At 45.4% G+C, this 25,308-nt stretch overlaps 2 protein-coding genes across 2 annotated transcripts; both read right to left on the reverse strand.

The window, feature by feature from the left end:
- Positions 1-487: 487 nt before the first annotated feature.
- Positions 488-12,357, reverse strand: znf365 (zinc finger protein 365). The gene is made up of 7 exons (XM_061745517.1): positions 12,224-12,357; positions 9,878-10,388; positions 8,555-8,738; positions 8,047-8,338; positions 7,795-7,966; positions 5,917-5,954; positions 488-5,274 (listed from the first exon to the last, which is right to left on the reverse strand). Exons 1-7 carry the CDS (start codon positions 12,319-12,321, stop codon positions 5,049-5,051), a joined length of 1,521 nt encoding a protein of 506 aa, XP_061601501.1. The 5' UTR covers positions 12,322-12,357; the 3' UTR covers positions 488-5,048.
- A 7,774-nt stretch (positions 12,358-20,131) lies between these two features.
- LOC133464075 (D(1)-like dopamine receptor) lies at positions 20,132-23,690 on the reverse strand. The gene is made up of 3 exons (XM_061746050.1): positions 23,466-23,690; positions 22,353-22,570; positions 20,132-21,131 (listed from the first exon to the last, which is right to left on the reverse strand). The coding sequence occupies exons 1-3, from the start codon at positions 23,688-23,690 to the stop codon at positions 20,132-20,134; spliced, it is 1,443 nt and encodes a 480-aa protein (XP_061602034.1).
- Between the last annotated feature and the right edge of the window lie 1,618 nt (positions 23,691-25,308).

Consider the following 25,308-nt stretch of genomic DNA (forward strand, 5'->3'; position numbering starts at 1 on the left):
TCCGGTGAAAGTCATTGACGATGTTGCGACTCCGGTGAAAGTTGTTGACATTGTTACGAATCCCGTGAAAGTCATTGACGATGTTGTGACTTGTTGACGATGTTTCGAATCTGGTGAAAGTCGATGATGTTTCGACTTCGGTGATGCTACTTGACTTGTTTCGATTCCAGTGAAAGTCATGACGATGTTTCGACTCCAGTGTCAAGAGTCAACAATGTTTTGACTCCGTTGAAAGTCTTTGACGATGTTTCGACTCTGGTGAAAGTCATTGATGTTTCAGCTCCGGTGATGCTCGTTAACGTTTCAGTAACAACATCAATGACGTTTGGAGACGTGACCACGTCAGGATGAATGAATGTTAAGACAAGTGTGTGATTTGAAACAGCTTTTTACACATTTAAAAATCCCCTTTCACGTCCAGAAGGAGCCTCGAGTGCAGCGTGAGTCAGTTTGCAAAGAAATAAAGCAAAAGCCAGGTAAAGTTGGACTCATGTCTGTTTTTAATGGGCATCACAAACACCGACAGTTTCCAACCTAAAATCTCTCGTTTTCTTCACAGTTTGGACCACATTTTACAGACTACAGTTCTCGAGTGAAGGCACAAAGACTAGAGATTACTTCTGCAAACGAAACCCCTAACGACGAACGCCACCAACGTAAAAAGATACCGACGTGGCCGCGAGAACACTTTTACACGACATGAAACTAACTTTTGCACGACTCAGATGACAGAATCAAGTCTGAGAAACAACATTAGCTCCGGCTGAAGCAGTAGCTGATTGTCAGCCACCCAACCCGCCCGTCCGCGTGAAGCCCAACGCCGCTTTAGTGCAACTCGCCGTCGAAAACCGTTAAAATAGACCTCGCTCTGCTACAAAAGTACGACGACATCACAGGATTTTATAAACACTTCCCTGCTACATATGAAGCATGCTTTCACAGTAACACGACAGCTACATATGTAGTAGTACTATAGTACAGCAGTGGTGGTTGTGGTGGGCTGCAGTTCAGACGAACCCCAACCGCTTTCCTGCTGTTTGGGTAAAAACCTGGCGAGATCCGACCTCATCCCAGCTGTGAAGCACGGCGGAGGGACTGTCACGGTACCAAATTCCTCCCTTTGCAAAAATCAACAGGAAGTGGACCCTTCAGGAAGATAAAGAATTTTGTGCACCCTCGCTAAAAACAAAAACAAAAAAACAAAAACAGAACAAAACAAAAAAACCTCGCCAGTTTTCACTCGTTTCCATTGTGCGGGGGTCGTCAACCCACGGCTCTCTAGCGCCGCCCTAGTGGCTCCTGGAGCTTTTTCCAAAATGTTTGAAAATGGAAATAGATGGGGAGGGAAATATATTTTTTGTTTTAATGTGGTTTCTGTAGGAGGACAAACATGACACAAACATTCTGAACGTTTTCCAATGCTGTAAGCTTGTGGTAGAAGTATCGTATCGGTAATCGGTATTGGCAAGTACACAAATTAAAATACTCGTACTCGGTGTGAATAAAAATGGTATCGGGGCATCCCTATATCAGATCACATCGAATCAAATCGTGATAATTGATCCTGAATCTTAAGAATCGGATTGATTCTTGACATTTGAATCCATCCCCAGCCCCTAATGTCGAGTCGTCATCTTCATCTTCATCTTCATCAAGGAGCAAATTAGTAAAAGACCAGAGAAGCCATCAGGTTCTCAGTTCAGAAAAAAAAGAAAAAGAGAAGAGGAGAAACGGGCAAAAGATAAAGGTCTGCAGAATTCTCTGAGTGACATTAGGCTGTAGGTTATTAATTTCCCTCCTGCTAATATTATCTCCCATCAAAGTCCACGACTGCTTGAGCTGCTGAATTTCATCCGTGAGAACGAGCTTGCAGAAATCTACCCCAACAAAAGATTTCATGACGTAATTGATGATTTTGCATCAAATTAGGCAAGAAAAGTCAGATTTTAGATTGGACTCCACACCTGCTGTTGAGCAAATATGATTAGATCAGCATCTGTGTTTTATTTACTATATTTCCTCTTTTTATCTTGTTTTTTCTCTGCTCATGTTACGTTTTTGTATTTAAGATTATATAATAAAATAATACTAATAATATAATATATTGTTGGGGTAAGTTTATTTGTTCATCCCAAGCATAAATCTAGCCAGAACTGCAGCGAAGCCCTCGTCTCAAGAGTGAAGCACGGCGGCGGAAGTGTCATGGTCGAGGTTGTTTTTCTGAATCTTTTAAACTTAGAAAGACTAATTTCATAATTAAATCTGCATCATATTTAGATAATGTCTAAATAGGCCGTATGTCCGAAGATTAGATACAAGATGCAAATTAGCCTAAGGCTAACTCTAGTGCAATCAAATGTTTTCATTTATGTTTTTAATTGCACATGGTCACTCTCTCAAATTAAATTTCAACAGGAAGTGGATAGTTCGGGAAGATGACGATGAACTGCTCAGGAAGAAGAAGTCACCGAGTGTTTACCCAATCAGCAGCAGCCTGGTCGCCGTCGGACGTCTGAAGGTTCAAAGACACTCGGTCGGAGTTTGTTTGTTTGATTTTTCTGCTGAAACTCAAGTTTCCCTTCACTTCCGGACGTAAACGTGTAAAGATGACCGAACTCAAAGTCCGATGTCTCAGTCGGACGCGGATCGTTAAAAAAACATGAAAAAACACACAAAACTGAAGCAAACATTCCTCGTGAGGGCGGCCTGTCAATAAGCCCCGCCCCCCTTAGTTACCGTTGCTACCTCAATCGATCAGCATCGTTTACGGTCTGTGGACAGACTGAACATTCAACTGGTCTTAAATGTGTCGTGAAGGGAAATGTTGAAAATGTAAAAATAGAAAAACAACATTGGAGCGGAGGTGAGGTCATCTCGGTGTTGTCATGGTTACTGCGTGGCGCCGCTGTCGGCTAGCAGCGCCTCTGATTTTTTTCATTCGTTCAAACGTTCAAACGGATACTCGACAGCTACTGGCTCGTCCGTGTCGGGGGGCGGGGCTTACTGACAGGTCCGTTCTTTTCCTCTTTAGATACGAAGTTTACACCGTAGATCGCTGGGATACCTGGGAACTGGGCCCTTTTACACTCACTGAGAGACTTAAACATCTCAGAAACTGACTCGATAAAACTCTCCACGACCACTCGGAGCTGCCGGCCGGTGCTCAATTGTACGTTTACTTTAAGAAACCGCTTAAATGTTTGATTTGTGCTAACCATTTAGGAGCAGATGTGCGATCGTAGCCTACGAATACGTGAGATGTGCCGGTGAACCGTAGAGTTTAAATAGCGGAGTTTAAACTCCACTTAGCTTTGTTTTTATCGTCTTATGAGCAGCAAAGTTTGTTTATCACCAAGTTAAATAAATCACTTTGAATCATTTTGAAACCGTTTCCGAAGTTTTATTGCTAGCTGGCTCACGTCTTTAATATTCGTAGGCGTATTTTAAACTCCGACAACTAAATGAGATAATTTAAGTTGTCGTGTAATTCACCATCTGACGAGTTGATGAATCACTCCAATAATCACTAGATTGAATATAACAATTGACCCTTCGTCAAGCCCCGTCCCCGTTGCTAGGTCGGACAAAACTGTCATCTCTCCCGTCCACTTCCATTTACATCACTTTATTTCCAATGATTGGACCAAATAAAATCAAAAGCAACTAGATATAAATAAAAAGGAACACTTCAGGTACCGTGGAGTGAGTTTAAAAAACAGAGGTTCTTGGCGAAAACTACATATTTTGATCAGTTTAGCTGATAGCACGGTGGCCGTCCACGTAGTTTTATCCAATTCAGATATTTTTTGTAATTTACCGTTGGTTTTGGGAGGAAATGTATTCCTGTGATTCTCTCTGGGTAGCGGGTATCACTTTTACAACTTTTACACACCGTTTAACCATTTTAAGATAAATAAAAGTTTTTTGTGGTTTTAGCTATTGCCGAGCCGACTTTGTTATGGAAGTTTGGGGATAAAAATACACTGCACCCTCACAACACTGCAAGTGTTCATTTTTACTAATACAAAGTTTAAAAAATAATCCAGTGATTTAAATTTTGATACAAGGCAAAAACTTTTTCCATTGATGTGAACGAGAGAGAAACGGCGGTTTGGTCCAACCGGATAAACCGGATGTAGCAACGGAGAATGATTTTTTCTGATTGGTCAGTCAGGGACCAATCAGAAGGCTGATAAAGGGTCAATTGTTGTTGTTAGCTGCAGCCCTAAAAAGGTGCACAAATGCGTGCATAATTAGGGGTGTGGCTATTTGCTTGACAGAAGATAAGTTAAGTTAACCGACCTAGCGGAACAAATCTAGACGAGCTAGCTGAAGACCAGCCAGTAATTTCTTACGAATCTCATGTTTTTTTTGTTTTTTTTTTAAGAGCGTTCATTAGAGGCGTGGCTAACACATGTCCACGAAACATTACACATTAACGAACACGCTGAGCGTCCGACAGCTAGCGGGTTTAGGGAAAATCGGCAATGACACGAGCTTCAGCTACGTTGCCGCGGCAGCGTTCGTATCCGCGCGGAGCCAACTCATCCGTAACGAACTGAACTTCCTGGTCGTTGAACACCGACACCAACAAATCCCTCTCAAACAAGTCGAACGTAAAAGTTGACACTTAAAGTAACGTTAACGTTTGTGCTGACGAGTGTAGAAAGGACGAAAAGCTCTTCTATTTTCTTATTTACAGTTAACGACTCGTTAATCCGCGGAGACGGTTCGGCCCGGTCGGCTCCGCGTCGGCGCTCCGGTGTGCCGTCAGAAGACGTTATTGCCCGGGGGTTCCGGCGCCCCGCTAACCGCTAACGTGGTTTTTGCTTCATTTGTGCGTTTTTTTTTTTCCTTTTTCCCGTCGGATCGGCTGCGTTTATATACATGATTGATGTAAATGACCCGGGACAGTCGGGTCAGAACCTCAAGTGCTTTACTCCGGAGCGTATTGCTGTGAATGTTCCTGCAGGACGACTGTGGTTGACGGGTCGACGCCGCGGTGTAGCGAAGCCTCCGCGGCGTCTCTCTGGTCCTGCGCCGCCGTGCTAGGCCTCGTAGCCGGTGGAGCGGCGGCGCTGGTGGTTCCAGATGTCGTCTCTGTGTTCGGGCCGGCAGAACAGCCGGGACGACTGGGCCAGGCGCTCGCGGTGCTCCCGCTCACGGTCCCGACTCCCGCCGGCTCTGGAGAACGCAGGGCCAGCGCCGAACTGGGAGAAGGACTGGGTTCTGGTGTCGGGGAGGCCGGAGGAGAAGAGCTGCCCCGCCGCCGACCTGGAAACGTCACAACAACGTAAACAGACCTACACGGCCTGAACCCAACCCTCACAGATGCCTATCAACCAGCTAGCAACCAGCTAGCAACCAGGAACGCTGAGGCTCCACCAGCTAGCAACCACATTCACCTGCAGATAACATGCCGCTAACCTGCAGCTAACATGACGCTCACCTGCAGCTAACATAATGATCACCTGCATCTAACCTGCAACTAACCTGCAGCTAACTCGCCGCTAACATGCCGCTAACATGCAGCTAACCTGCAGCTAACCTGCAGCTAACATGCAGATAACCTTATAGATGTTTTTATTATTTGTATGCTTTTTTACTTCTGGTCTTTTATGTGTCTTGATTTTATTCCCTTTGTTTATGTTAGCACCATTATTTTTATGAAAAGTGCTTTACAAATAAAATGTATTATTATTTTTATTAACCTGCAGCTAACTCGCCGCTAGCCTGCTGCTAACCTGCAGCTACCCTGGGTCAATTGTTCAGTCCCGAGTTCACTAGAACCTCCTTCTAGCTAAACCCCCCCCCCGAACAGTGAGCAGCTTTGCTGACGGAGCTTCAACCGGCTGCTAACTAGCTGCTAACTAGCTGCTAACTAGCTGCTAATCAGTCCAATAAGATGTTACTCACCTGCTTTTAGTGATTCTGTGGGCGCCGCTGTTTTGTTGCTGAGGACACAGAAGGAAGAAGATGCTTTTATTATGGAGAAGAAGAGAGACGCAGGATAACCATGACAACGTTAAAATATTCACAAAATGACCGAAGAAGAAGACAATGGTCACGAAGACGGAGAAAAAGATATTATAAAAACAAGACAGGGAAGGAAAAAAACTGCAATAAAATTAGAAAATATGCCAATAATGGTCAAAACTGACCAAAAAGAAATTTATGAGCCAAGGAGACACAAAAATAGCCAAATATGGCACAAACAACTAACCAAAACAAAGAAAAGAACCACAAATCTGCTTCTACAGGCGACGCCGCCGTGACAAAAAAAAAACAAAACCGGACCTGAACGAGTATTTCAGCTTCAGGAAAACCTCCGACGTGGAGTCTGGTCCCAAATTTGCTTCGTCAGGTTCCGGTTTGGGACGTTTTATGCCGTTAACTGATCCGTCGGACGCACACGTGACAAGTCTCCCATTTTGGCCAGGAAACGACCGTATTTTACCCCTCTTTCCCGCCGTCCTCCCGTATTAGTATTTTCCTGTTTTATAATATAATCATTTTTAAAAAGCATTCCTGTGTCTCTCCAAACTGAATTGTCACTAGCCTCGCGAGAACTGCCCCCTGCTGCAGCCTGGGTGGCAGTTCTCGCGAGGTTAGTGGCAACAAGGGGAACAAACTCGGAACAACAAATCAGAGATGGATGGATGTAACGAAAGAGAAAACATTTCTGCCAAAAAAGAGAAAACTGACTTCCTGTCATGGTTGATCCTCCAGCCTTCAGTGGTTTTCCACTCCCCTCTGTCCTGCTCACTCCACCTGGTCAACCACGCCCAACTCGTCACTCTTCCTTTCACCTGCTCTCCCAGCTGCAGCTCCTCAGCAATCAGGACAGCATAAAAGCTCCTCACTCCTACAAACTCACTGCCAGATCGTCACTCTGTTTGTAGATGCAAGACCTTCCAGCATTCCCTGTCTTGACCTCCTGTTGCCGACCCTGCCTGTTCCTGGACCCTGCCTGTTCCTGGATCCTGTCTGTTCCTGGATCCTGCCTTGTCTCCTGCTCTCCGTTGCTTGAGCTTGTCTTCCGAACCTGACACCGATTGCTGCCTGATCCTTGTCTTGCATTCCTGCCTGCTCTTCGTCCCGGTTGAGGGTAATAAAGCAAACCAGACAAACTACCACCATGTGCTGCATTTGGGTCCAAAACCTCACCCCGTACCACTTCCGGTTGGAGCAACGCCATGTGAAGTCGGAGTGTAGTTGAGCTCCCCACACAAAACGCCAAATTACGATCATATTGCTCTTATTTAATACACCAGCATCTTAAAAGCTGCTTCTAGCTTGTTAAAACTGTAACAGCCAAAGTTCTGTTTCGAAAAAATAAGAGCTGAAGCGGCCGCAAAGAGGCAGAAGCTGTTGCTAGCCAAAATGCTAATGCTAGCTCTGAGCCTGTAGCCACCTCAAAAAAAGGCACAGCCAGCGACCAAAATGTGGTGCTTCAAGCGATCACTTCACTCAAAGAGGATTTGTTGGCAAAGATCGAGGAAAAGTCGGTTGCCCAATCTGCAGAACTCCAGCCAGATTGAGCAGCTCCGGACCGAACTATGAAGTGCTGTGGAGCACGTTAACACCAAAGTGGATGCTGCGGAGAAGCGGCTTACCGAGCTGGAGTTAGCAATAGGAGGCCATTCAGACTCCATTACCACGCTCGAAAAACACATTACTGTCATTAAAAGTGCGGACCCGCCCTAGGAGGTGGGCAGGTCCTGCCATCCTCAAGCCCCGGTGGCGTGCTAGCCTACCTGGTGGTGGACGCAGCGCGGCGGCGTGCTAGCCTACCTGGTGGTGGGTGCAGCGCGGCGGCGTGCCGGCGTCCTGGTAGTACTCCACCAGCCGCTCCGCCAGGGCGATGCGGGTCAGCAGGTTCTCGATGAACTGCTGGATCCGGACCTTCCCGCTCGTCTCCTGCCGGGCCGCCGCCTCCAGGAACCTCTGGATGGTCAGAACCTCCCTGGAGGAAGAGGACATCAGACTGGCTGCATGACACCCCAGACCCGTCCCTCCGGCGCCGCCCGACCCCCCGACCCTCACCTCTCCCGGCGCTCCAGCTCGTTCTCCGAGGCGTTCAGCTGTTCCCTCAGCGCGGCGATCACCATGACGGCCACGTCCACCTGCCGGCTGAGCGATCGTTCCCGCTCCGCCACCTCCTGCCGGGCCTGGGCCAGGTGCTGGGAGTGAGCTCGCTCGCACAGCAGCTCCGTGTCCGTCTGGGCCAGCTCGGTGCTGACCCGGGCCAGCCGCCGCTGCATGGTGCCGTCGGCCGCCCGCAGGATGCTGGCGAGCCGCCGCCGCACCGAGGCCGCCGCCGTCTCAGCGCTCTGCTCTGAGGGGACACAGGAGACAATGAGATAAACACAGGAAAACACACGAGCCGTTGGAATTTGCGAGAGAGAAAACAAACAAACAGAAATAGGAACAAGCAGAGACACAAACAGTAACCAGTCCAGGTCCCTAAAACTGAATCAGGACTAGGCTACTGCCATTATCTGTCCCTGAAACTGTGAGGTTAGCATGAAGGTGAGTGAGACTCACTGCTCACCTACGAGTTCCAGGTCCGGGTTCTGGTCCCGGTTCTGGTCCGGGGGACGGCCAAGAGGAACCGGAGAGTTAAACGGGAAGTGGAAGTGGTTGATGAAGGCGTGTCCTGCGTCCGACTTCCTGGGGGGGGTCCTGGTCCCCTCCTCCCCCCCGTCATCCTCTTCTTCCAGCGTCGCCACCCGACCCTTGAAATACGGAATTGTTACGTAATTGGGAATTAAAAGTTGCGTTCCGTATTGAACCAAAACGGAACGCAGTTTATTCCGTATTTCACAATTGTCCCATGTCTGTCACACTCATGAACAACAAACTAACAATAATGAACAAAATAAAAGGAAAGGATATATTAAAGACAGCAACATTTGTTGATTCGCTCTCTGTTATTTATTGATGTCATAATATACAGGTGAAGGTTGGAAAATTTGAATAAATTGCAAAACTACAAGTGAGATATTTCAAGCCTTTATTTGTAATAATTTTGGTAATTATGGCTCACAGTTTATGAAAACCCCAAATAAAAAATCTCAAAAAATTTGAATGTTTTATGAAATCAATAAACAATTCAATCATCAAAATGATAACAAACAAAGGCTAAATATATCTTGCTTTGCATGTAATGAGACTATGTAATATATTAGTTTCACCTTTTAAGTTGAATTATTGAAATAAATTAACTTTTACACCATATTCTAATTTTCCAACCTTCACCTGTAGCTATTTTTATATTTACCATCGGAGCATATGGATATTTCAGCTGCTAGCATAGGCTATTTTAGTTGCTAGCATAGCCTATTTCAGTTGCTAGCATAGGCTTGTTCAGTTGCTAGCATAGGCTTGTTCAGTTGCTAGCATAGGCTTATTTCAGTTGCTAGCATAGGCTAGTTCAGTTGCTAGCATAGGCTTGTTCAGTTGCTAGCATAGGCTTATTTCAGTTGCTAGCATAGGCTAGTTCAGTTGCTAGCATAGGCTATTTGAGTTGCTAGCATAGGCTATTTGAGTTGTTAGCATAGGATATTTGAGTTGCTAGCATAGGCTATTTGAGTTGTTAGCATAGGATATTTGAGTTGCTAGCATAGGCTATTTCAGTTGCTAGCATAGGCTATTTCAGCTGCTATATGGTTGGCTGTCTGTAAAGTCATGCAAGTTCAATGCTATTAAAGCACTTTAAATCAAAGCATTTAGTTTTTTCATATGAAATAAATACATTTCTATGCAGTTTAGAAGTTTTGGGGACGTCCCTTTTTTTGGCGCCTGCGCTGCTGAAATCGGGGCGTCGCTTATTTCTGTTTCTGAAAGGTGGCAACCCTAGCTAACCCTCCCTCACCTCTTCCTCCTCCATTTCTTCTTCTTCATCCTCGTCCTCATCTTCCTCGTCGTCCTCCGCCTGCGTCCCGACGCCGACGCTCTGCGTCCGCCTCCGGGCCGAGCCATGGGCGGAGCTGTGGGCGGAACCGTAGGCGGGGGGGAAGCCGCCGCCGTCGCGGCAGTCGCTGAGGGAGCGGATGTGGGGGGGCCGGGCGGCGCCCCGGGGCCCCCGGCGGGTCGGCAGGCTAGCGTCGTCGTGCCAGGGGATGGTGGCGGCCGTTAGCGGGTCGGGAAGCTTTCCTGTGATGCTGAAGCTAGCAGGGCTAGCGTCCGGCGGGCGGTACGAGTGGCGGCGCTCCAGGTGGGCGCGCAGCGACGCTATGCTAAGGAAGCGCTCCTGGTCGCCGCAGCGGGGGCAGCGGAAGGGCAGGGGGCAGGACGGCCCCCCCGGGGGGGAGACGGCGCCGCAGGCCTGGCCGTTCCTCTCTGGCAGGAAGGAGCTCCGGGAGCCGAGCTTCTGCTGCATCGCTCTGCAACGACAAACGAGGGACACGGTTAACCAGACCAAAATGGCAAAAAATGCACGGCCAGGCGAAAATATGGAGATGAACACAGGACCTTTTTAACAGAGTGGGAGAGTTTAATATATACAATATAAATTCAATATTAATATGTAAGCAATACATCAGGACAGGCCGTGGTTTACGCTCGTTATATCACAGATGAGCGGCGTCTCCGGCCAGACGCCAAGTGATTATTGCTTTTATAAAACGGTTACCAATAATATAAATATGAAAGAGGAATACACAATGTATTTTATGTAGTTTTAATTAATCAGAAATACATATTTTCCAGTAAAAATAGCCCCACTGTGGAAAAAAACAGTCCCATCTCTCCAGATGTAGCTCCGCATGTCGTCTTTTGCTCGTCTTTTTTTTCGGAGACAGGAACTCGTCAATCCATTCATCCATCGTTAGCTCCTCCCCGGAGATCAACGTTTACCCTCAACATGACTAATTAATTGTGAACGAAAATAAAAAGTAAACTTTAACACCAGCTACTTTTTGCTACCTGCTGTAACCGTCATAAATCTGTAACAGTGGGTTGTTGTCATGGATACATTGTTGCTTCCCTGACGGGGAATGATCTGCTGTGATGAGACTTTAGAATAGAAGCCGTGGTATAAACTCATTATACCACAGTTAACAACCAATCAGATCATTATACCACAGTTAACAACCAATCAGATCATTATACCACAGTTAACAACCAATCAGATCATTATACCACAGTTAACAACCAATCAGATCATTATACCACAGTTAACAACCAATCAGATCATTATACCACAGTTAACAACCAATCAGATTGCAGGATTTCACCTTTCCGTTTTTTAATGGTATTTTTATGTCTCAGAGAGAGCAGGGAGTGAAGGATCATGGGTAGTTGATGTGGCTCTTTGCAGTAACACAGTAACCAATTGTGGCTCTTAGCCTTTGACTGGTTGGCCACCCCTGATCTAGGAGCCGGCGAATTTTGATCTCCTAAATCTGATTGATTTATTTTATAACAATATTTAATTCACTCAGATCTGAGATGTATTATTTCTGGGTTCCCTTTATTTATTTAGATATTTTTTAAGCCTCGTTCTGATGTGTTTTAAGGGCATTACACCAAAGTTCGATCAGCCCATGGTTGTTTTAAATTTTTACTTTAATTTTGTTTTTTTAATGAAAAAAAAAAGGGTTTAATAACAATATTTAATTCACTCAGATCTGGAATGTCTTATTGCTGTGTTTTTATTTATTTTTTAGTATAGTAGCTGGATATTTGAATCAGATCAGCTGGAAAAAAAATGGATTTACACCTTTTTTTATCTTAGCTTTACATTCCCCAAAAATAGATTTAATAACATAAATACATTTGGTAAAAGCAAAGTGGTCCAGAGTGACGTCACTAAGGTGATCCGGAGGAACAGGTGACGTTTCTCTTCAACAATAAAAGAGGATCAAAGTTGGATCAGCCTGTAGTGGTTTTTTTACATTAATTTTGACCTCCTGAATCTAATTTATTTATTTCATAAGTAATATATAATAACAATAAATAATAACAATACATAAATAATAACAATATTTAATTCATTCAGACCTGGAATGTCTTATTTCTGTGTTCCCTTTTAATTATTTATTTATATATCGGAATCAGATCAGCTGGAAAAAACGGGTTTACACCTTTTCTTTATTTTAAATTCCCTAAAAATAGAGTCAGTAGATTAAAGAGCAGCTTAGTGGTCCAGACCGGGGGTCAGGTCCGCGGTAGCTCCGCCCGGCCGCCGCCAGCAGGGGGATAAATCAAACACACCCACCGGGAGGTAAACGGTTCTGGAAGGTTCCCCTGGTCCCGGTCCGGTTCAGCAGGACCCCCGGGGCCCCCTGGAGCGCCGGGTCCGCGGGACGGAGTCATGGCGCAGATGGAGACTCTCGGCCGCCTCCATGATGTCATTCATCCTCCAGACACTTCCGGTGCGCCCTTTCACAATAAAGCCCAGGCGTTTCGGTTTTTTTTTTTTTTTATTCTTTTATTCGTCTCAAAGGCTATGGAGGGTTTTTAGAGCCAAAATTAAATAAATAAATACATCATTAATTAATTAAAACGGCAATGAAATAGATCATGAATTAATTAAATGTGTCATCAATTATAATATATATAATTTTAGACCTCACTGATGACGTGTATGAAGTTGAGCGGCTCTTTCAGCATTTCAGCACCACGGACAGCAACAAGAAATATGATGTTCAGTTTAAGTTTAATATAGTTTGATGTAAAACAGTGGAGGGGGGGAGCAGGAGACTGAGAACTCTTAACCCTTGTTCTGTCTTTGGGTCAAAATGACCCAATTCTTCTATCCTTCTTTCCTCCTGCCATGCTCTCTCCTTCCTTCTTCCTTTCCTCTGTTCCTCATTTTTTATCCTCCTTTACTCCTTTTTCTTTCTACCTCCCTTTCGTCATTCGTTCCTTTATTACCTTCTTTGCTTTTCCTTCCTTCTTTCCTTATTTTATCCATTCCTTCCTTCCTCCCTCCCTTCTTTCCTTTTCTCCCTTCTTTCCTTTCTTTCTCCCTTCATTCCATCTTTTCTCCGTTCCATCTTTTCTCCCTTCCTTACTCCCTTTCCTACTTCCTTCCTTCTTTTCTCCTTTCTTCCTTACTTCCTTCTTTCCTTCATTCCTTCTTTTCTCCCTTCACCCTCCCTTGACAGCACAAGGGTTCAGATGTAGCTACAGAAAACAGCAAGCGTGAGAAGTTTCATGCTGGAGAGAAATAAAAGCTAGAGGATAAAGTCGTAGCTTGGATACTTCACATACGCGGTCAGCACATCGTTCATTCACTATTTTTACGTCGTACCTACTAGTACCTATGTGTTTTTGACATTCACAACACAAGTTATTATTTATTTGTCTGTTATTGGTCACACAGGACAGTCAGATTCTTACGGGCTGCCCGGTGATTTTAGAGCAGACCTTCACTGTGCCCAACGGGCGGTTTCTGTACTGCAGTGTGATCGAATAAAACCAACATGTAAAGAAAAGGTCACCACATTTTTAATAAAAGCATAATAAAATGTTTTGAGAATGTCTTTGTTGACTCCAAAGGATTTTAGCCTTCTGAGGGCCTGATTTACTAAAGGTTTGCGTGTGTAAAAACCTGTGCAAACTTGACATCACCCGCAAACCAAAGTGCCAGCTGATCTACTAACAGCGTGCAAAGACGACTGCGCCTCTGAAATGCGCAAAATAGCACACGCTGTTCATTTAGTACTTTTGCCCTGATGAATAATCAATATGGGGCGTACCCGGCAGAAAGCGCTAAATACTGGGAGGGGAAAATGCAAATAGGTTCATTTACCAAACGCAATGAGATTTACCAAGCCTGAAAGTTTTTGCGCGTATTGTGATTGCGTCTGTATTTAATACGTTCGAAAGGAAGGTGCTAATCTGCTGCTGCTGTTATTGTGGCAAGGAGGCAACATCCAAAATCAAAGAATACGCAGAGAGAGAGTCTTTATTCTGCTGCATGCTATTTTAAAAATGGTTGCACAAGTTTTATTAAAGGCCACTTTTTCTTTAGTTCTTCGCCTTATATCTTGCCACCTTCTTTTAACCTCATCTGCCGTTCTTTTTGTCTTATAACTGCATTTATTCTATCGCAGGTTTTCTCCCATATTGCGTTTCTTTTGGTAATGTTTAAATTTCTTTGCTGTAGTTCATGAATGTGTTTATTTGCCTCTTCCACTAATATCTCTAACTCCAACTCGTCAAATTTCATTTTGCGCTTGCGACTATCCTGCTTTCCATCCAGACTCTCCATGGCGCAAACCTTAACACGCAACACCTCATTTAAATACTGCTGTTTGCACCTGTTATCAATTGCGCACGCAATCTTAGTTGATCACCCGCAAAACACGCAACAACAGCACGTGCAAACTTTTTCAGTGCACACGCAATTTAGTACTCTTTATTTAGGATCTTAGTAAATCTGGCCCTGAGTAGGTTCTGTCTCTGATGGCACTTCTTTAAAATTTCCTCCGTGTTGTTGGAAAACCTGAGCATGTTGTCAAAGATAGTTCCCAAGTACTTGTACTCGTCCACAATCTCTACTGGTTTCCCCTGAATGATGGCAGTGACGGCTTCTGCTAACTGTCTCCGTTTATGTGAGAAAGTCACGATCATCTCCTTTGTTTTATTTATGTTAAGCTCAAGGCCGGAGCTCTGCCACACCGCTCCACAAAGTCCTGCAGGGCTGAGCCGCGGTGTCGTCTCTGGCCGGAGAGCAGGGACAGGAGGACTGAACTAATTGCTGTCCCTGAGGAGCATGGGGCCCCTGAAGGGTCCATTTCTGCCGTCCGTCTCCCCTGAAGTGTTTCTGCTCGTCTCCCACCAGTCCCAGTCCTTGACAGCATCACGATTGAAACAGAATCAGCACGTCAAGAGGCGTTTGCAATCAGCGTCTCGGCCTCCGCGATGATTCCTGTGATTATAACACGATCTGTGATGAGAGACGTAACAGCGATCTGTGACCTCCAGACATGATGAGAGAACAGAAGAGTCTGTCCTTGAAACCTCATCAGCTGCTGATCAAACCTCTGTTTTCATCCCCCGGTGAAGATAATTACTATTATTGTTGTTGGTTGTTGGTATGAAAGTGAATTAGAGAAAGGAAATGAACCCAAAGCAAACACTGACAAACTAAACTCCCACATTATTACAGACGTTGAGAGTCAGGATAAAAACATTTATTTCCCTCCTCTAACTTGGAGTTGATCTGCTTTTTATGTTCGATTGTGTAACGTTTAGGAGGATTTATGGCCTGACTTGGACACGAGCGTCATGTTTCATGATCTCAGGTGAAGGAGAGGAACTCTGGTCCAGTTAGAACCAGTCCAGAACCACCCAGAACATAATACTACTACTAATCATGATAATAATAATGATGATACGAATAATACAAATAACAATATTAATATTGATAATAATAATAATAATAATAATAATAATAATAATAATAATAATAATAATAATAATAATAATAATAATAATACAAACGATAATAATAATAATAATTATAATAATAATAATAATAATAATAATAATACAAACGATAATAATAATAATAATAATGATATTAATAATAATAATAAAAATGAAAATGATAATAATAATAATAATAATAATAATAATAATAATAATAATAATAATAATAATAATAATAATAATAAAAATGAAAATGATAATAATAATAATAATAATTTTACTAAGAACACAAATAATAATAATAATAATACCAATAATACTACTACTGCTACTTATAATATTAACAATATTAACAATAATAATAATACTAATAATACTACTAATAATAATAATAATAATAGCAATAATAATATTATGAATAATAACAATAATAATATCAATAATAATAATAATAATAATAATAATAATAATAAATGTTTGTTAGGCTCCCTTCATGGTCTCTTTCTGGAGTCTCAGTGTCCTCTAAGGACGTCCTCGGCAGCTCCGTCTCGATTCATCGCTTATGTTTGCCTGATTATGATTAAGGAGGAGGGGGGGAGTAGAAGGGGGGTTTGGGGGGGGGACGAGAGCCCTCTTGACAATTCATCATATTTCATCACAGAGGACGAACATTTATAGAGAAGGAGAGTCGTATTATTTGTGTTCGTGCAGGATGTGAATGTCAGTATATCTGAATATCTGCGTCTGCATAGAATCCAGTTATAAACATATCCACTTTTTAAATGAATGAAATTACCAATAAATGGAAACCTTTCCAACTATGTTTTTTTAATATCTTTCTTGTTTTCTTTGATGATCACCATCTCCATCCAGCTGTTGACGCAGAAATAAAAATACTAAAACCACCAAGTGGAAGTCTGAACTCTCCATCCCCCCCCTCCTTACCTGTTCTTAGGGGTTTCCATGACAACCAGATATGCATCCTTGAACAGTCAATCAAGCTGCGGCGGCCGACGGCGTCCCATCGGGACTGGAAGTAGATCCAGTTGGGCTGCAGAGTCTTAGTCTGCTTCTCTTACCCCTTTTCCACCAAACCGGTTCCAGGGCTGGTTCTGGTTCTGGTTCTGGTTCTGATTCTGATTCTGGTTCTGGTTCTGGTTCTGGTTCTGGTTCTGGTTCTGGTTCTGGTCCTGGTTCTGGTTCTGGTTCTGGTTCTGATTTTGGTTCTGGTTCTGGTTCTGGGCCAGTTCTGAGTTTGGAACCAGGCTTTCTGTTTCCACTGACAAAGAACTGGCTCCGGTTCCAAGGTAGCATCAACTCTTTGCTGGGCCAGAAGAACCGGTTCCAAGGTAACAAGGGCCTCTATTAGAAGTGTGCTCTTGATTGACAGGTGGACCCTGGTATCCGGTTAGTCGTCATCACTTTCGCTATCTAGCGTTTAGCCCTGCATTGACCTCTGATCAATGAATAAAGATCAAACAGCCACCGGATTGAGAGAACCAGCATGCAGGACCTGGACGACCGGAGCCCTGGTACCCTGGTATGGTTGGAAACTCGTGCCCCTGGTACCCTGGTATGGTTGGAAACTCGTGCCCCTGGTACTCTGGTATGACTGGAGACTCGAGCCCCTGGTACCCTGGTATGTCTGGAGACTCGTGCCCCTGGTACCCTGGTATGACTGTAGACTCGTGCCCCTGGTACTCTGGTATGTCTGTAGACTCGTGCCCCTGGTACGTCTGGAGACTCGTGCCCCTGGTACTCTGGTATGTCTGGAGACTCGTGCCCCTGGTACCCTGGTATGACTGGAGACTCGTGCCCCTGGTACCCTGGTATGACTGGAGACTCGTGCCCCTGGTACTCTGGTATGTCTGTAGACTCGTGCCCCTGGTACGTCTGGAGACTCGTGCCCCTGGTACTCTGGTATGTCTGTAGACTCGTGCCCCTGGTACTCTGGTATGTCTGGTGACTCGTGCCCCTGGTACTCTGGTATGTCTGGTGACTCGTGCCCCTGGTACTCTGGTATGACTGGAGACTCGTGCCCCTGGTACTCTGGTATGTCTGTAGACTCGTGCCCCTGGTACTCTGGTATGTCTGGTGACTCGTGCCCCTGGTACTCTGGTATGTCTGGAGACTCGTGCCCCTGGTACCCTGGTATCAAATCAAATCAAACTTTATTTATATAGCACTTCTCATACAAATAATGCAACACAAAGTGCTTAACATAAAACAAATAAACATAAAACTTATTAATGCCCTGCCCCCCTCCCCCCTCCCCGGTATGGCTGGAGACTCGTGCCCCTGGTACCCTGGTATGTCTGGAGACTCGTGTCCCTGGTACTCTGGTATGTCTGGAGACTCGTGCCCCTGGTACCCTGGTATGTCTGGAGACTCGTGTTCCTGGTACCCTGGTATGTCTGGAGACTCGTGTCCCTGGTACTCTGGTATGTCTGGAGACTCGTGCCCCTGGTACCCTGGTATGTCTGGAGACTCGTGCCCCTGGTACCCTGGTATGTCTGGAGACTCGTGCCCCTGGTACCCTGGTATGTCTGGAGACTCGTGCCCCTGGTACCCTGGTACGTCTGGAGACTCGTGCCCCTGGTACCCTGGTATGTCTGGAGACTCGTGCCCCTGGTACTACGACCAGGGTGGAATCTGTCATTCATCTGAAGTGCTAAACTCGTGCCCCTGGTACTCTGAGATGGAACATGTCCAGTTTGACTAAACCGGGACAACCGTGAGAAGCGTGTGGCCTCGGCCCGGGTGCAGAGTGTACAGATACTTTGTTCCTAAAAGATCAGCTCTGACGCTACAAGGTTCTGTTTATCTGAATGATTCAGATAAACAGATTCAGACTGAATCATAAGGATGACTCATCATCATGCTTTTAAATCATCATGCTAATAGTTCTGAAAGAGCAGACACGGGAGAAGCGCTAAGAGATTATTTTACTCTAATCTAAAAACTACATTCTGCTAAAACAGAAATCTGGAAATCGGTCCTCAAAAATCAAAGGAGAGGTCAAGGAGTGGCTTGTAGCAACCTATAATGTAATAATTTCCTATAATGTAATAATTTCCTGAAAATGTAATAAAATTTGCACTAAACTCAATGGAAAATGTAATAAAACCCAATAATGTAATAACTTCACCAATAATGTAATAAAATATCCTGACTGATATTGTAATAACATTTTTACCAATAATGTAATACCTTATTACATTATTGGGAATTTATTACATTTTCAGGTGGGTCTTTTTTTCCCCCAAAACTAATAATGTAATACTTGACAAATAATGTAATATGTTATTTTTCAGTCCAGAGTTCTACATTTTGTGTTTTAAATATCTAAGAATGTTATATACGCTGGATTTGAAACACCAGAATGAATATTGGGTTAAATTACAGACTTTGATTACCATGTAATAAATTCCCAATAATGTAATAAGGTATTACATTATCGGTAAAAATGTTATTACAATATCCGTCAGGATATTTTATTACATTATTGGTGAAGTTATTACATTATTGGTGAAGTTATTACATTATTAGGCTTTATTACATTTTCGATTGAGTTAATTGCAAATTTTATTACATTTTCAGGAAATTATTACATTATAGGAGCTACAGGGCATCATTATTTTTCCACCAGGGGCTTGTAGCTCCCCCTACGCCTGAACGCGTCTCAGATCCTCCTGAAACCCCCAACGCTCAGCTGTGATGATGCACTCGGATCCGGCGGTGGACGACACCTGTGAGGTCCAAGGGTCCGGCCCTAGCGGCCCCGGGTGCCCCGGCGCCGTTTCAACTCCACTGCTGACCGAAGATGAAAGGGGCTCGCAGAAACAAAGTATTCTGGGAAAAAATGAGTTGAATACAAATGGAAGAAAAATGCCTTTCGTCCTTTTATCCATTTTATCCATTGAGCATTTCTGGGAGACTGCAGTTTTGTCCTTTTTTGAAATAAAAGAACTTCAGACAGTCCGTGTGACTCACGGCATCATTTATATCTGACTTTCAGAGCCACTTCCTGTAGCATCGTCCCTCCTGACCCCATGAAACCTGTCGGAGGGAACCAGAACCCCTCTGTGTTCCCAGAACCTGGGTGCAAATGTGTCACATTCTGGTGTCTCCGTCTCCGAGACTGAAGTCCTTATGCTGAAAATGCAGCTAACGACGGGTTTGCTAGAACGAGGCACTTAAGGACTGATCTCAGACAAACCAGCGTCCCCTGAAGTCCCCTGAATGATTCAGATCCAGACCAGTCACAGGTATTTTATTATGTAGACAACATCACATTGAAGAAGGTGGAGATGGAAAAGTTACACAAATGTGGTCAAAACAATTTCCAATCAAGAGCTGCCAACAGTTTAGGTTCCTGTCTCTGTACTGTCCAACTGTGTCTCTTTACTGTCCTCCTGTCTCCTTTGTATCTTCCTGTGTCTCCTTACTGCCATCCCCTCTTTCCTTACTGTCCCTGTCTCTTTACTGTCCTCCTGTCTCCTTTGTATCTTCCTGTGTCTCCTTACTGCCATCCCCTCTTTCCTTACTGTCCTTGTTTCTTTACTGTCCTCTTGTGTCTCCTAACTGTCCTGTGTCTTCTTAAAGCTAAGGAGGCTCTGTCGCCAACCACTTTACTGTTTTTGTAAGTGGAGAAACTGTTTTGGATGTTGCTACAAAACAGGTTTCTCTGAAACCTACGAGTGTTGTCACAGAACAGTTTGTCCACTCATGGTCCGTCCTCAGCTCAGTCTCCGTCCTGTCCATCATGGTGGACCAGTCCCGGTATCGGGGCGTGGTTCTCCACCGCTGAGGTGATGGGCGTGATGGTTTCCAGGGAGATTTCCGCGTCGTCCTCTGCGAGTTTTTGCCTGCGGCTCGGAGAAATGTCGGAGATGAAGGACTCCTCGTCGAACCGAGCGCTAACGTCAGCGCTAACGTCCTCCAGCCGGTCGGAGCCGGTGCGAGGATTCTCCTGCGGCAGGACCGGCGCCTCCTTGTGCAGCGTGGTGTCGTGGTGGTACGACACCAGCTCGTCGCTGAAGTTCACCGCCTCCACCGCGTTGGTGCCGGCGCAGGCGCGGCCGCAGCCCAGGATGGAGGCGAAGGCGCGGCGGAAGTCGGCGTTGAAGGCGTAGATGACGGGGTTGAGCGAGGAGTTGGCCCAGCCGAACCACACGAACACGGCGAAGGCGGCGTCGCTGACGCACGGCGGGTCGCAGAACGGAACCGCGCAGTTGAGCACGAAGAACGGCAGCCAGCAGAACACGAACACGCCCATGATGATGGACAGCGTCTTCAGCACCTTGGTCTCCTTCCTGAACGAGGACTTGAGGTTGGTCTCGTCGTTGGGCCGGTGCCGGCTCCGGTTCTGGCCGGGACCCGGGTTCTGCTCCGCCGCCCGCTCCAGCGAGGCGATGCGGCGGATCTGCGTCTGGGCGATGCGGTAGATGCGGGTGTAGGTGGCCACCATGATGAGGACGGGGATGTAGAAGCTGATGAGGGAGGAGGAGATGGCGTAGGTGCGGTTGAGGTTGGCCACGCAGCTAACGTCCGCCGCGGTGGCCGTGGCGCTAGCGTTGGTCCAGGTCTGGTTCTGGGGGTCCAGAACCGCCTCCAGCACCGCCTCCTCGTCCTCGGCGCGGTGCCAGTTGAGCTGCACCGGGATGAAGGAGATGAGGACGGACAGCGTCCAGGCCACGCCGATCATCACGAAGGCCACGCGGGGCGTCATCCTCTGCTCGTACCTGGTTGGATTTGATTTGAAGAACATGCATGTTAAAAGAGTACAAAATAGTAAAAAAACAGAATACAAATACTATCCCTGAATGGCCGCGGTTACATGATGTTTTTTAATTTGGAATTAATTATTCAGAATTAAATAAATCCGAATTAAACTATTTTCCTTTGAGTTTACAACCCCACGCCCACGGCCCAGCCCCCCCCGGGAGACTCGGAGATGCCCTAGCCACCGCCCCCCGCCCGAGCCCCCCAGGGGCCACCAGAGGCCCGCGCCCCAGACCCCCCAAGCCGACCCCCAACCCCAAGGGCTACTAGATCACCACCCCCCCGCCCCCACTAGGTAACGAAGCCAATAATCGGGGACCAGAGAGAACGCAATTCAGCCGAATGTTGTTCAGTGGAGGCAGACATTATCTCACTACTAATATGATCTGATAAAAGATTCCTAAAGTGGTTGATACATAAACTGGACTTTTGTTTCCAATTCACTTTCCTTTTCTTTGCGATACATAAGGCAGTGAGAACCCGGTGTGTCCAGTTAGATTCCATTTGAATATATCCCAGGTGACCTAATATACATACCGCGGGGCACACTGGGATTCTGTAGTTGATCCATGTGGATAAATCCTCACAAATCTCCTTCCAGAACCTCTGTACCGGTGTACAGAACCATAAAGCATGCATATAATTATCAGGGGTGAGGTTTCCATGGAAAACACGTTTGATGGTCTTTCTCCAATTCCTCTCCAGGTCTGGGGGTTGGGAAGGTTCTGATTGGATAGGGGGACGGACCGGAAGTTAAACTACCGGAAAGGCTCCCAATTTTTATGTTTCCCGCCATCTGTTCTTTTAATTATTTCCAGGTCCTCCAAGCTATTTATTAAATAAACAATCTCTGCTCTTGACCAGCGTTTACTGCTGCTGCATCTTGAAACTTTGTTAGGAAAACCAGCCCAGTGGAATATAAGATCATGGAGACAGACGGGCGAGGGAACGAGCAGAAAGACCAGAATTAATTTAAAGAGGAATGAGTGTAAACATGATCTGGAATTATTCTTTTTGGATTTAAAATCGGAATAAACCAGCCACTTACTTCGGAATTACGTTTAATACGGAATGGCCATTTTCATTCAGAATTAGGTGTTTACGTGGTCATTTTTACTCATTTTAAATCGGATTTAATTTTAATTCTGAATTAAACCTCCCATGTAAACTCACTCAGTTACCTGAAGGGGCTGCTGATGGCCCAGTAGCGGTCCAGGCTGATGATGCACAGGTTGAGGATGGAGGCTGTGGAGCACATGATGTCGAAGGTGATCCACACGTCGCAGAAGCCGCCGAACAGCCAGGCGTCCGTGACCTCGGTGACGGCCGCCCACGGCATCACCAGCGCCGCCACCAGCAGGTCCGACACGGCCAGAGAGATCACGAACAGGTTGGTCACCTGTTAGGTAGGTAGTTAGTTAGTTTATTATCACATTAAAATATACAACCGTTTTAAAAAGTACAGACGAACATTCTAATGAATTGGAAACAAAGGCGGCGGCGGGGTGGAGTCATTCTCAGGTGTCTATGTCTTATGTCGTCAGTATGAATGGGGGGATGTTGGACCGTTTCCCCCTCCGTCTGGGGGCTCCGGCGGCGCCGGGGGTGCCCGTGGAGGTAAGGTGGGGCCCTGGCCCGGCTCGGAGGGCCTGCCCCCTTCGACTTGGATGGCCGGTGGGGGAGCGTGGACGCCTTCCAGGGCCGGCTCTACTGGCCCTAACCTCCTGGCTTCGGCCTCCGTTCCCCCTCCTGCCCCCCCTACACGATTCACATGCACACAGGCGAAGGGGCAGGGGGTCCGGGGCGTGGGGGAAACTGTCCCGCGTGGCCCGGTACTCACCGCCCCACTCCCCTCTTGTTCGAGTTGAGTGCAATATGATTTTTCCAAGTGAGATTTTCATCAATCATATACGGAAGAGTGCTAGGCAGGAGAAAAATAAAAATATTTTAGAGGAGGAAGATTTTTTTTTCATTGTGCACTTCGAGAAAAAAGTCGAAATGCTGAGAAAAAAGTCGAAATGTCGAGAAAAAAGTCAAAACGTTGAGAAAAAAGTCAAAATTTCGTGAATAAAGTTGAAATGTTAAGAAAAAAGGCGAAATTTCGACTTTATTGTTAAAATTGTATTTCAACATTAATCTCGACATTTCGACTTTTTTCTCGAAGTGCACGATAAAGAAAAAATCTTCCCCTCTCAAATATTTTTTCTCCTGCATGGCCCTGATACTGTTCCGTAATCCTAACACCTAGAAATGTAGTTACTCTTTCCAACATGTTCTCTCCAGAATGTTCTCACCTTGGAGCGCAGGTGGCGGAACTTGATGACGGCGGCGCAGACGAGCGCGTTCCCGAGCAGCGTGGACACGATGAGGAGCGAGAGCGCGCAGCCGAGGAGCACGCGCAGCCCGCGGCCGCGCGCACCCTCCTCCCCATCCTCCTCATCCTCATCTTCATCACCGCGCGCTGCCTCCAGCTCCGACAGGACTTGGCTGAAATTACCCCACATCGAGTAGTTCTCCATTTTCCCAACCAGAAAAGACTCAAATAAACTTAATATCCACACAAAAATAGAAGAAAATAAAAGAATAAGAGAAACGGGATTTCGACCGTTTCTGTTGCGCACGTCTTTCTCTCCACACTTGAGGCGCAAATCAGTGGCGAGGAGCCGGAATACATCCAGGGAGGAAGAAAAGAGGGAGAGATAGATTTAAAAATTAGAACTAAACTAAAACAAAGCACCAAAAAAAAAAAATCCACACAAAAAAACCTGGACAATAAAAACGCAATACATGAGTCAAAATATAATTTGCGTAATGTTTGTAAATTTGTTGTACAAAAAGCTAGAAAAGAGACTAAACGGAGACGTTTATCTGTTGTGGGAGTTAAAACTATGGAATGACGCTATCCTAGATTTACCAATGTGCAGCTGATTTTTACAAAAAAAAATAGTATGACATGCATTAATATCAGCACTATGCTTCTGCTTCTGCCTGTGCCTTTTCAGTCACTATTTTGTCGATTATGTTTGTGTTAATAATGTTTGTAGTGTGATGTGACTGAATAAAGAATTTCAATCAATCAATCAATCAAAAATCAAAACGCGGGACTTTCGCCAGTTTCGTGCGTCTTTTCTCTCCACAAATCCGTCGCAAGGAGCCGGAATACATCCAGAGAGGAAGAAAAGAGGGAAAATAGATTTAAAAAGAAGAACTAAACTAAAACAAAGCACCGGTCTGGTAGATCCTGGTCCAGGTCCAGCGGTTTCTGCGCGTAACTCGGTGCGCTCAGCTCGCTGCGTCAGCCCCACATCGAGTAGTTCTCCATTTTTCCAACCAGAAAATGTTAAAATAAAGTTAATATCCACACAAAAATAAAAGAAAATAGAAGAATAAGAGAATAAAAACGCGGGACTTTCGCCAGTTTCGTGCGTATTTCTCTCCACAAATCCGTCGCGAGGAGCCGGAATACATCCAGAGAGGAAGAAAAGAGGGAGAAATAGATTTAAAAAGAAAACTAAACTAAAACAGAGCACCGGTCTGGTAAATCCTGGTCCAGGTCCAGCGGATTCTGCGCGCGTAACCCGCGGTGCGCTCACCTCGTTGCGTCATGGCGCGCAACACCGATTCCCGGGATTCCCGACCCGACATCCACGCAGGAGACTCCACCCCCCTCTAGGATCGATCAGCGTGATCGATCAGTCCTGCTGGATCAAGGGAAAGGGAATTTCGGAGAACAGGTGTTGTGCCAAAAAGTGATTTCCTGCCAGAATCTGATTTCTCCCCTGAAAATGGGTCTTTTTACCTGCCAAAAATTGATTGAAGGCCAAATACAGTTAATGAAAGGTTCTTTCTACCTAAATATGATTTTATCTCATTCTTGAGCTTCATAATATAAACACTAGAGCTCACATGATTGCTTTTAACTCTTTTAAAGGACCATTACAACACAAAATAGGCATTTTTACCTGCCAAAAATTGATTGAAGGCCAAATACAGTTAATGAAAAGTTGTTTCTGCCTAAATATGACTTGATCTCATTCTTGAGCTTCATAATCTGAAAATCTGACGTTTTAGCGCTGTCGCTCAACGGGCTGCTGTGCGCGCTCCCGCGGCCAGAAATTAGATTCTGGCAGACAATCA

This window comes from Cololabis saira, chromosome 17 (assembly GCF_033807715.1).
Source record: "Cololabis saira isolate AMF1-May2022 chromosome 17, fColSai1.1, whole genome shotgun sequence".
NCBI lineage: Eukaryota > Metazoa > Chordata > Actinopteri > Beloniformes > Belonidae > Cololabis > Cololabis saira.